Genomic DNA, 13,400 nt, shown 5'->3' on the forward strand with positions numbered 1-13,400 from the left:
TGGAAAGAAATCCATAGGATAATGAATTGTTCAGGTCATGTGAATATCTCTATATGAAGTCCTCCAGCCTAGTCTTACACAAAACTGTGCTTCAGCTAGTACTGATTAAGTAACTGAGAGGGAAGGGAAACAAATATTTTCCCTATCTGACTGCCATTTTAATGCACATTTATTACCATGCATCCAAGAATGGCCTTGGGCATAGGCCTCTGGCATGGAAACCTTAAAAGAACAAGTTGACTATCCAATCATTCGGACTTTTAAGCAGCTCTAGGCATGGTCATCACTCCATAGGAGGGCAGTGGGAAGACAGCATACAGCTGCAGATTTCAGGCAGATTGCATGGCAGAGACAGATTTCTGTGCCAGGCAACTTGTGAGAGTATTGCAGAAGGCAATCAATCTTTCAGTCAGAGAGTACTTCTTAAGACATAGGTGTGAAAGCTTTGCACCAGTATTCCCTTGGTCCTTCAGCTTCTGTAGAGGTTCAGTGCACCATGCTGCTTCCCTCCCACTGGCAGGAATTCACAAGCCTCCTTTTCTTCTGAATTTCTGTGTCTCTTTTCTTTTTAGCACTGTAGCAGGAAAGCTCCACACAGCACTTGGGAAAAGCCCTGGCTTTCTGTATCGGTGTATCTTGAGGGAAAACAAAATCCAGTATTGACTGGGAATTGCTCTGGTACATTTGGCAGTTGTGCAGGCAATGACTGCCAGAAGGAATTTTTCTTTCATCTTCTGAGGAGACTATTAATTTCAGTCATGATAGTCTAAATTGCAACAGTAAATGGCATAGATTTTGTTACTTATTCCCTTGGAAAATATGTTTTAAATGAATGATGAATTGAGTGTGCTGCAGATGGGTGCACTTCTATTAATTATCAAAGTTGCTCATTGAAGATGTCATGTGAGTTCTTCGTGGTGTTAGCATGTACCGTGGCTGTGTGTGTAGTCAGGCAACCCCTCAAAAGTTCACCAAAGATGGTGCACTGTGACTACCAGGGCAGGTGTTACTGCCAGTAGAGACAGGGTGGCCACCAGCAGCAGTGACCCATGGGTGCTCTTTGTGTTTGGCACCATTCAAACAAAGGTTCGTGAGCCCAGATGGGCATGGGCTCAAAGAGGACCTACTCTTATTTCATTATTCAGATGAGGATAAAGTGATACTAACTCACCTGCTGAAGGATGCCTGGGCAATCTGAGCCTGAAAAAGAAATGCACCTAGATCTCCTAAATGTCCAGTCAATGTTTCAGGTCAGATGTAATTCTCTTACAGCTTGTGGCTCCCTGCATCACCCAGTGTAGGATTGCTTTGGCCATTTGACACATTGCATGATGCTGTGGTATAAGAGATGTGTGCTTCTATGAAAAGGGTCCTGGTCTTTCATAAGATGAGAGACCAATCCAAGGATGGATTTGGCTTCTACTTCCCTCTTTCCTTCTACTACCACTTCCTTTAGTTTTAATCTCTCTTTTACTTAAACGTGTCCATATGATAATGGCAGAATCATTTGCAAAACTTCTGGGTGCATTGTGCTGTGTGTGCCATTGTGAGTGGTAGTTTCATATAGTAGAACATCCTATTGGAGAAAAGGGCACAGTATGATAAGAGTATAAAGCTTTAAGGTATAGTTGATGTAACCAGGAATTCTGAAAATAACACAGAATACAGTAAAACCACTGTTGCCAGTGATGTTCCAGTGCAGTGCGTACTGGAGGAGCTGGGAAAGACATCAGCAGGCCTTATTGAGGTAAAAAAAGATACATGCTGGGTTTCCTGCAATCTAATTCACTGACAGCTAGTGTGCAAGTCTGAGTTTATCTTAATTTCATGTTTGCTTTTCTGATCACCAGGAAACACAGCAGGAAGTAAATGACCTTTTTAAAGAACCGTGACTAATATTTCCTTGAGCGAAATCCATTTTAAACAACTAATGTTGAGCGTAGTACATCCAGCCACAAAATACACCATAAAATGGCAGAGTACCAAAAACACATGGTGCAGGCTATGCCAGATTTATGCCAAAAAGCTACAATAGCTTCTGAAAGAGAAAATATGGAAAATGTTCCCATTCCGTAACACAGAATAACAATGTTGTCTGAACCTAGCTCATAAAGAAGGTGTTTGATAGTCACTCTTTTTATTAAAGTTTAAGTTCTCTGGGTGGTGTTTCTGATCTGGGGTTCTTGCAAATTGATACTAAACAAATTAAAATATGGAAAATATGGTACCTCATCACAGGTGAAATTCTGCTAGTTCACTTACCATTTATATTTCTCATTTGATCACTTGAGGGAATTTTGCATTGTCTACTTGTATATCTTCTTGAAAGATCTGTAGGTTTTTAAAGTGTTGCTTTTTATTTATTTTCTAGTTCTGCTGCCCAACATGGTTTGGTTGAGGTGTAGAAGTCTTGCCTCATAGTAAATGGAGAACAGTTCTCAACAAAACCAACTGGAAGTTGCAGCTGAATTTTATAATAGAACATTCTTCTCTCTGTAGAATTACCAGTGAAGCATCAAAAATAACTGTTCAAAAAAAGAAAGGGTAAAAAACATGGAGAATTAAGAAATAAAGCAAAGCCTAACAAAAATCGCCATTTCTTCACGTAAGAATTCAGATCACAGACACCAAAAGCTTCCAAATTTTTCTTTTCCCTCTGTTTCACTGGCACCAGAAATATTAGAATCGAGTTAAGATCCCTAGATTGTAAGTCAAGCATTGAGGCTTGGCCGTGGAAGAGAAATCTTATTTGAACATTAGCAGTCCACTGGTAACTGCCAGCTTTATTAATCTTATTTCAGTTGTGACCTCAGACTTTCCATCTGAGTAAATCTTTATGAAATGCAGTCTCTCCCCATCACTTTACCTTTTCAATAAAGGAAATTCTTGTTTTCAAGTGGAAAAATGCTAAAAACCTGTATTGTTTTTCTTCTGGACCTGTGATTCAGACTAGTAGGTAATCTCACAATCTAAAGTTTAGATAACTTCATTTTGATGTCTATTAAGGGTTTTTTCCTTAAATAAGACTTCTTATTTTGTAGGCAGGCAAAAGTAGTCTTTAGCTAGAAGTGGTTTGTAATGTTTTAATTAAGACAGGCTGTGCATTTTTAAAAGTGAACTGAATTGCACTTTCAAAGCAACTGAACTGCACTTCATTGTTTACAATATCATAAACTAGAAAGAATTAAAAAAATACCAAAAACATCCACTTCTTTGTTGTCATACAAACAACAAATATCATTCATGTGTTGTAATGCATCAAATCATTAGGAGTGTTCCATCTTTTTTGCAACTGGAGGAAAAATAAAAAACTTACATGTACTTTTAAATAGAGAGTCCAGAGTTCTGAAAATATGAAAAGCCTCATGTGGACTAATACTGCTGGACCTCTCAAAAGTCATTAGTGCTTCTGAAACACTTTTCTAATGAGGAACAGTGATCCAATTAGAGGATCCTTGAAAACAATATTTGGGTGGAGAAGGGGACCTTGGCTGACTGTAGACTGCAGGAAAAAAATGTATTTCCCTTAACTGTATGTAGAGAACTTCTTGGTGCTCCTGCTCCAGAAAGGGATCACAATGTCAAGATCACACTTGCATGCTTGTAGGCAACCTCTTGAAAGCAGAATCCAATCTTGTTGGCTATACACAGCAATCTCCCTCAGTCCCATTTCAGCTGAGCTAGAGGTGTTTTCTGGAAGGATGTCTGGTGACAGGAACAGGGACAAACTGATAGAAGGTTAGTATTGTGATGTGTTGAGCCTGATCCAGCGAGTGGAAGCAGACTCAACCCTTAAGTGCAGGAAATATTTTATTGTGAACTATCTGCATGATAGATGCCAGGTAGATCAATAAGGGCTTCCACTGCTTCCTGCTTCTCACCTTTGATGAGCACTGGATTTATGACAAACCCACAAACTAAACCCAGCTCATTTCACTTGCCTTGATGGCAGCTGCTGCTGAAGATAAGACAGACTTTATTGCCTTAACTGGCTGGATAAGGAAAAAGAGTTACCTGCAAAAAAGTTAAGAAATGCAACTTTTTCAGTTCCCGAGCCAATTTGACTGTGTCTTCACAAGAGCTCACTCAAAATGTGGCTTCGAGGACGGAGAAAGGCTTTTTTATGAAAGTATTAAAGAAAAAGGAATGAGGTTTATTTCAGAAACAAGAAATAGAGTATGTTTAGAATTAACCTATTGTGTTGAGTGATATGTGTATAAATTCAATCCAAAAATTTAGACAGTGGACAAATTGCCTCGAGGTGCTCTTCAGTATGGTCAACTCTGGAGAACATGAGCCTTAGGCATGACTCTGGCAAAGAGGCCTCCCAGCATCTGAAGAGCAGTACACCAGAATGTAAAGCAACAGCATTTGAACATTAAAACCATCAGAGACGCTAATTGCAGTTGTGACACAAAACTGCTGCTGCTTTTCTTAAAGTCTATTTTGCATGAAGGAAATAGTTTCTAGAAACAAGACAATAAATTACTCTGCAGCTTGTGATTATCTGCAGTATCACGTGTGATGGGGCGCAGCACACTGAGCAGGTAAAAGAGGATGTTTTTCTTGAGGTGGTGACAGTTAAAGTGTGGCAGTATTGTGGATTGTGTGTGTTGCTGGCATAGCTGAACTGGGAGTCAAAAAGCTTCAGCTTCACTCCACATGCACTCCTCCAAGTCTCTGCTTGCTCCATGGCTTTATATTCGATCATTTCATTCTCTCAGGTTGATGACATACAAAAGGAAATATGTTCTGTTTTACAAAGCCCTGCGGACTCCTTCAGGGTCAGTAGATGAAGTGTACTGTAGAGATCCCAAATTTTGAGGAGCAGGGAGAAGTGAATGATTTTGAGGGCAAGAGGACTGCTCCCTATAAGGCTGCTGCTGGACACCAGGCAGGGTCAGAACTGATGTATATGCACATTGTTTGCTGAAATGGAACACATCATCTTCCTTATTTAAAAAGAAGGGTGGAGGAAGGGTTGGAATTTGTGTGGGAAGGGAGTGGGAAGGGATGGTAATGCTACCTCATTAAAAATAGATAATGTATTTTTTTATGTGTTATCTGTGGTTTAATTTCTGCCCACAGGCTTACATGCAGCCCCACTTGCTGGGAAATGAATTCACGCATTTAGAGTTTCCACGGAGGGTGCAGCGCAAGGAAGTTGGAAAGAGGATGCTCTACCGTGACTTCAACATGACTGGCTGGTAAGAATGTGTCCTTCTCAGCATGGAGTCAGCCTTCTCCCTAACCAATGCCTGCTTTGACTTTGATTAGTGTAAACTGGTCAAACATGGAGGTGCACCCCTGCATACTAAAAGAAAAGGCATTTCCTTCTTTCAGATGTATCTTTCTTTTAGAAGTTAATGTTTTAAATAAGTTGACCTTCCCCCAGAGCCAGGACGTTGTTTCGTTTTAATGTGGGAGTACTCAAAGCAGAGCAAACACGTAAAGGGGAATGCCAGGGAACGTTTCTGAAAGCTAAACAATTTTCCTATCTTGGAAGTAGCTCTTTGTAAATTTTGGATCAGAATCTGGGCTGTGATGCCTTTGCATGCTGAGGAATGCTTGCAGAAGGGAAGAGTTGCCTCCCATACTCCAGTGCAGCTGGCCCCTGATTTGGGTAATTCCTTGAGGAATTGTTTTAGAGATGGGCTTATCTGAACAAAAGTCATAACCAGCCCAAAATGAAAAGGTTTGAATGAACAACATTGACTTAAAGAAGTGAAGACAGAAAGAATGATGATTTATTATTTTTTTTTTGTCTCTGGCTAAACATCTTCATTGTTTTTTATTGGTTTAAGAGGCTCCTTCTCAAGTGACTCCCACTCATTTGGAGAAGCCCTAATCTTTGCTGTTGTGAGTTCTGTGTGTGACCTATAAAGGCAAAAGCCCAATATATGCGAATGGTCTTCATTTCCGTGATGTTGTGTTTTAACCTCTGTAGTAAATGTCCTTTGAGGAAGAGAAAGAATAGGGGGGGTTAAAAAATAAAGCCTGAATTCTTGTAGGTTTGGACACTTGGATGCTCACTGGCAACAACAGTTCCACATCACTTCTGATTTGTCCCATACTTTATAGACCATAAATATAATGGTGTTTTAATGGCAGAATAATGATCTAAGTTTAATATTATCTGGAGTGTTTGTGCAGAACATGTAAATCTGGGAATAACCATCATTGTCTCTCATCTTGAACAGCTGCTAGTAGAATATGCAGTCTCACCCTGGGAATGATGACTTCACATTTTAAAAAGGCTACAGGCATGAAAAAAAGAATAGGAACAGAATGAGAACATTGGATTAACTGAGGACTTAGACTGCAAAACATTTGGAACATCATGAGACACTCTCCCAGTTTCTGCAAAAGGAGGGTTTTTGTTAAACTCCCTGATGCCTCTGGAGGCATCAATAAAGAATGGTTTCATGTAGACTTCCAAAAGTTCTTTTTCAAGCTGTGACATGCTATTGGGGAAAAAAAAAAAGGCAATGAAGTGTAGCCTTCTAGTCTGGGGGAGAGCTACAGAAGTATAATGGGCCAGGAACTTCCTGAGAGGAGGGTAAGAACAGATTTCTTTTATCATAGTTGGAAGGCAAAGAGGGTTTCTTCAGAGATATGGGAGTTGTTTTGCATTTTCCCAGTTGGCTACTGGTCTGGAAAAGAAATGAGTCTAGAATGGTAAAGCTGCAGCAGTGGCAGGTAACACCACAGTCCTTTTCCTATTAAACAAGAAGGACCATGAGGAACTGGAAAGAATTAAGTGATTTACGTGGATGGGCATCACAGTGATCAAACTCGGTGGGGATAAATACAAAGTAAAGCACAAAGAGGAAAAAGATGTTTGTGCACACTAGAGGTTCCAAATGAACTATGAGAGCCATGTCAAGAAGCTCGGTGTGCTTACTACCACGATTTTTCCAGACCAAATCACCAGCAGAATGTTGGGATTCATAAAGAATGGTTAAAATGGAAAGGTTAAAAATTAGGAGAAGAAATAATTCCTTAAATCAGTTTCTACCTCATTTGTGAATCTATGCATAGCACTTCAGCATATTCAAAATGGTTATTGCATAGCTAATACTGTTTGGCATTAGAAGAAGACAGATAAGAAGAAACTCAAATTTTAAATGTAGAATAAGGAGTAAGGTAGAAGAGCGTTAGTAAGTTGAACTGGAAGATCTGATTTAGAGTATTGTTTTCCAGTACTGGTGTGTGAACTCTCTTAACTCTAGCATATAGTGGGTAGGAGAAGACAGTTCTTTCCTGTTTTTTATGAATTTCCTGAAGTGTAGGACACGTTGATCCAGTTACAGATTCTAATATGGTCAGTGCAGCAATTGTCACCAATTGAGTACAAATGTGCTTAGCTGCAAGCAGTTATTCTGGAATAAATGCTTGCACTATGACTTGAAAATTTAAGTCTGAATTCATTGCAGTGTTGTCCCAGAAATAGGTGGTCTGTGCCAAGCAAAAGCATGTGGAGACTGTGATGAGGCTCTCTCTCCCTGCTGTTCCTTTTGACTTCTGGCTGGAAGTGGAAAATGGGGGCTACATTTTTTTCCCGAATAAAAGAATTGGAATCTTTTAACTGCTCCATATCTCACAGCTAGTGCATCAGTTACCTCTTTGTTTGGTTGCCCCAGGACAATAAAATGATGAGGGAATTGCTCTATCACCATACATTTGTCTAAATCAGAGCCCTTCTAAATAAGGATCTATTTCTTTTTGCAAGGTATTTGCTCAACATATATCTATTACATTGAATTGTGTACAGTGATCTCTTAAGCAGAGGAGAAGCAGCCAGTTACTATTCATCTAAAAGTCTGGGTCAATTTTAATGATTGAGATTGTGGACAAGACATTAGAGTTCCAGTTTAATGGGCCCTCAGAGGTGAATGTTTGGGGTGGCTGGGGTTTCCTACTGGTTGTTTTCCACTTCAAGTGTTTTGCTTCTCTTTTCTTCCCTTTCTAATTCATGGATTTAACTGAACAAAGTGGCCAAGGACAAGTCTGTTTTGCATTTGTTTCTAAGGACACTATCTACCACGGAGAATAAATTAGCATATATATTCCTTTTCTAGAAAATGTCAGATGGAGCTTTGGCCAGCCAGAGCTTGATCCACTAAAACACTGCTGAACTTTTATCACATACAATGCAGATGATCAGTTGTCTGAATTTTTTTTTGTTCATTGACCTCACTGTGTGTTGACATCTGCACATACATGTGGAGAGATGCAGGTGATGTTAGGAAGAAACAGCCACTCTTACACTTAATTACTGAATCCTTGAGTGAGAGAATGTAAAACACTCTCTGGTCTGATGTTTCCTCAGGAAAATGAACTGTTTTATTTTACAATTCAGGATACTATCTGTGTTTTCTATTAGAAGCTGTATGATTTTTTTTCTTCATTTTTATCCTCCTCCTTTTCTCTGGAGCTTTTCAGATTCTCAACAATGGCTTGGCTTGACCAGCTTCTTTGGATTACAAAAGGTTATTGTCTTTGGGTCTGTCATGATGCATTTGGCCCTTTATTTTTTCTTTCTGCTTTTTCTTTCTTTTTTTTTCATGTGAAATTTCCACACTGGCTTTGTCTCCACAGCCCACAGTGGTAGCAGAGCTGCCAAGTTTCCCCACAGCATTAGGACAACCACTGATCCAGCAATGTGTACTGCATTACTGGTCCAGGCCGCCTGTAACTGCTTTGAGACTAGCCTTTCCCTTCTCACTCCAGCTCTCCTACCCTTTCTCCTCTCTCTGCGGTGGCAGTTGCGATGAGAAATAATGCTGTATGAAATATATCTAAAATAAATCCCATTTTGGTGGGAGCTGAGAGCTGCGTCTCCTGCACCCCATCTGCATTGTGGTTGAACAGCCATTGCAAAACATATGCTGTAGCTGGCAAGGCATCTTAAGAGCAGTGTCTCCTGCTGCACAAACCTCCGAGCTGTCTCAAGCCATAATTTGCTGGCAGACATCTGTGTTACTGAGAGTATTTTACAGCTGGGTCTCTGGGCTGGGGTTTTCAGGCCCATGGCTTGCAGAGGTTAAACTTGTATCAGAGGGAAGTGTCCTGGTGACTTTGGCAAGTCCTGGCAACAGAAGTATCAGGGAAGACTTAGAGGCCATGTAAGCAGAGGGTGGCTAGTGCTAAAAAGGGGGTCGAGTAACCTGAGATAGAAATATATGGCGAGAGAACAGCAGACCTGATGATAACTGCTCCTTTAAAGGACTGCACAGAATTAGTGCTCTCTATCTCTGCCTTTTATTTAAAAGTTAAGACACAGTTGGTCACATTTTCTTCACTTGTGGGTAAATCCAGTGTGAGCAATTTTGAAGTACTTTGCTTTGACTAGATCCTAGACACCTTCCCAAAACCCGGTTTTCTGTCTGGCTGTGGCTCTGCTGTGGCTCCTTCCAGAGTTCCCCTCTCAACCTTACACGGGGCTGGAGGAGTCATTCAGTGCTGCACTTAACTAAAGGCATCCAGAATGCACTACCAACTGGCATCAACTTTGGTGGTTTCAAAGTTAGTTTTTTTGCTCCTCCTTGGAACAAAAACAGTAGCCTTTCTACTGCTTGCACTGACGTGGAGTTCTTTAAATGTTTGTTTCCAGATCACGGCTTGAGCTTTTTGACTTGATTTTAGCGTGGCAAAAAAGCCCTGGATAATAAGTCCATTTTTGACGTTATTTGTTGGTGGCTTCCTTTGCCCTCTGGGATCACACAGAGTTGAGCTGCACCCCATCAGAAATTGTCTGAGCTGGTGTAGTGCCCACCACACCATGGGCTAAAGCCCAAGGCAGAAGCGAGCGGGGGAATTGGGCACTGCCTCTGAGTGCATCGTCTTTTCAGCAGCAGCAGAGCCCTTGCCAGCTCCATGTTCCTGTGTCTGGTGAGGGGGTGCTGTGGCACATGGGGTTTCCCACCCGAGGGTCAGCCGGTGCTGGGGAATCACCCGCCCGCATGATTTATTCCAAAGCAGGGAAGCTGGTGCCCTGAGGCAAGCACTAAGCAAAACCCATTTTATTCTAGAGTCAATATTGTCCACTGCCTGGAAAGCTGCCAACCTGCTCTGTGCTCACCTTTTTCTTTCCAACAGGGAATGTCTTTCAGCCTCTAAGCATCTGATTAAAAAAGCAACTTCACTTTTCAAGCCGTTTTATTTTGTTTGGGATGGATGCCTTTTGCTTTCATTGTGCAGTCTGTCTTGCCGTCTGCGGTTCAAACTGGCTCACAAAAACCAGGCTCTCATTAATCACTTACTGGGGATCCAGAATACCCTGATGAGAGCCAATGTGCATGTTTTGCTTGGTAATGTGTCAGCTGATTTGAACAAATATTGCTAATGTGGCCACTATCTTTATTGCTGAGCTCAATGTCCTTTGGCAGCACATTCAGGTAGCCTGCCCAAGGAGTGCCTGAGCAGGTTGAGAAATGCCACAGAAATGCTTTATGGAGCTGGCGCCTGTGCTGCACCCTCCTTTAATATAAATTGATTTATTGAATCAAGCACAGAAGCCCTGCTTCAGAAACCTCAGGCTATAGTCTCTGGAGAACCACCTAATAAAACAGCCCCAACTGACATTCCTCATTAGCTTTTCCACTGATCCCAAGGCAGTATTTAAAGTGACAGTGTCCCTCTTTTTGGCCTGAATTTATCTGCTGGCTAATGCCTGTGGGTCTAATTAGCTTAGCATTATTAGTCTTATTCAGATAAGCTGTATTTCCTAACAGCTTGATTCCAACTTGTAAAAAGTAATTGGAAGTCTGCAAACCTGCTTGATTGAGCCTTTTAGCCAAATTCATGTAATTTACAAAAAGTCGTCCATCCCCCTCTTTTTTTTAATTGAGCTTTTTTGTCTAGTGAAACCTTCTGCTGAAATCCTCGCTGTATTGTTGTGTTCAAGACCTCAGCCGTATCCTTTGTACAATCGCCAGGGAGAGATCAGATTTTAATTTCATAATTACTTCACGAGAAAGCAACCTTTTCCCCAGTCATGCCTGGTATTAATTTTCTTCCAGCAACTTACATTTTCATAATTTAATGATTATGGGACACCTTTGCAGCACTGGGCCTTTCTGGAAGAGAGAGAGAGAAGATAAAATTTTTGCAGCAGATAACCATCCACAGCCACTTGCCTTGGTTTTTGTGTCTCTGTTCTTGTTTCTCATTGCGAGATAGCCAGGAGTGGGAGGGGACATGCCTCTTTGGTGCACACAACTAGAGCAGCTTGCTGGGTTGTGCCTGGGTGTCTGGGGCACAGCTCTGTGATGATGAATGGCTGTTTGCAATGTGCATGTTATGCATCTTTTCAAGATTTGCAGCCCTTGCTGCAGGAGCAGCAGGAGGTGAGAGCTGACCTGCTGTGTACAGCACGTCTCCTGACAATGACAAATGGCTCTTTCCCCCAAGTGTGCACATGCCACAGGAGCTGAGCCAGTGTCTTTGGGGCAGGAGAAAGCAGAAACAGGAAAGTAATAGTGCTGCAACAAAAGAGAAAACTTAAGTCTGGGGTAAAGCTCTTTGTAAATAGCCTCTCGGGGGCCAAGTGAGTCATGTCCTGCAAGAGCATCTCCTTTTGGACACAGTGCATCTAAGACCTGTCCCTGCACAGCTGTGTGTCTCTGCTTGGACTTTGCCTTGGCACGAGATCAGGTGCCACATGTGCAAGGGCAGACAAAAGGCCCCTAGTCTATTTTATCTAAAGGAAACTAAACTGAAATGAGGTAATCTTCACTCTGAAAGCCCAAGCAAAAACAACTCTTCCTCCTGGTAAGGTGAATTCTCTTTCCCCTGCTCCTGCTTTCTCTGGCTTCCTCATCTGCACAAATTTGACATAGCCTCATCTGAGTCCTTAGGAAGTCTTCATTCTTGTCACCCAAGATTGATTTATAGCTCTGCTTCTGGCTGTGAGGAGGCCCTGTGCTCCTCAGAGGAGTTTCCAGCACTGCTGTGGGATGATGAAGTCTGCTTGCTGTGTCTCACTGCCTGCCCCATCCTACGCTGCAGCTATCTTTCCAAGAAGAATTTGCTTCATGATTCCTCCTTAATAGCAATCTCCTTTGCTTCTGGAGGATCACAGCTTGCAAATGTGGAGCAGGCACTGAGTTTAATATGCAGCCTTTTTCCCATCTACCTCACCACATCCTTTTCACAAGAAATGCAGCAAAATACAAATTTACAAACAGGTTTTCTCTCCAGCAAATGCATTAAGCCCATAAGGTGTTAACAGCCCACTTGCCTTACCCCTCTGTTTCCAGAGTAAATTGCTAACAAACTTTCCTGTTTGTCTTCTAAAAGTAGAAGAAATGAAGTAAATTTTAAGAATCACTCAAGAGACTGTGGCAGAAGGTGGACCCGCTTGATGTGATGCTGTAGTATCTGCACACAGTTTCTGTTACTCAGTAGTGGAAGCTCAACGGGTCACAAGCAGTGAATGAAAGCACTTGCTCTGTCCCTTCCAGCCTCCTAAGCACAAAAGCAGCAAGGGACAGTGCTTTTTAAATACTCTCAGTTAATTTTTTTTCCTGATTTGTCTTTTTTTGGGTCAAGGATCTCTATAGATGCTTGAGATCCTTGACCATCCGATCCCTGACTTTTCCTCTACCAGTTTCTTGTAATGCTTCATTAGAGGTGAGTGGACTAAAAAACCAGCCACCCTCTAGGAAGTGCCTGATAAAAGATTCTGGTGCTTGAGTCTTTAAAATGGGCTGACCAAGATGGATAGTTTGTTTTGCTTAGGAATTACTTCCACAGGAATACACGGTGCTGGTGCTCTCTGAAATACAGACTCCATCTTACAACTGTACACAACAATGAAGGCTCCAGAGCTCACGTACCAGTCTGATTTGACAAAGCCAGAGATCATATGTGTATATGAGTCATGCTGAGATACTTTAATTTTTTTATTTTTTTTTTTTTTAATTTGTAGGTGGGTAGACAGAACTGGGATTTGCAAAATGAAGCATTTTACAGTTTCAGGTTCATAAGAAGGGGTTTCTGAATTTTTTGGGGAATAATGTGTGTTTTAAAACTTGTATGTCTTCTTTTTTACTTGAAAGAAGCCCTATGAGAGTATCTTGGTTTAGAGTAGATCTTCCTCTAAAAACTGTTTTGTGCACATGTGCATGCGCATCAGTCTTTAACTGATTTGGGTTTGCCATCATCTTTTCTCTTAACAAACATTGCTATAGTTTGTGTGCTTTTCTTATGTTGTTTATTGTAATTTTTCTTCATAAACTATGTGTCAGAAGAGCAATAGGGGAAAGATACTGCGATGCTGGACCATTAGAGCTAACCTACCTAGAGGGTACTTAGAATCAGACAGTGCTGTATGGATTTAGAGATCCTGACTCTGCAGAAGCACATGCATAATGATATTTTTTAAGATTATGGCT

The 13,400-nt window shown here is 41.3% G+C and overlaps 1 protein-coding gene across 1 annotated transcript in view; it reads left to right on the forward strand.

Annotated features, from left to right (window-relative positions):
- PPM1H (protein phosphatase, Mg2+/Mn2+ dependent 1H) overlaps nucleotides 1-13,400 on the forward strand; it is a 71,761-nt gene that overhangs the window by 33,101 nt on the left and 25,260 nt on the right. The window contains exon 6 of the mRNA XM_008926569.3: nucleotides 5,089-5,207. Within this exon, the coding sequence (XP_008924817.1) occupies nucleotides 5,089-5,207 (119 nt within the window). The remainder of the gene's footprint in view (nucleotides 1-5,088; nucleotides 5,208-13,400) is intronic.

This window comes from Manacus vitellinus, unplaced genomic scaffold (genome assembly GCF_001715985.3).
Source record: "Manacus vitellinus isolate BGI_N305 unplaced genomic scaffold, ASM171598v3 scaffold_5_pilon, whole genome shotgun sequence".
In the NCBI taxonomy this organism is placed as follows: Eukaryota; Metazoa; Chordata; class Aves; order Passeriformes; family Pipridae; genus Manacus; species Manacus vitellinus.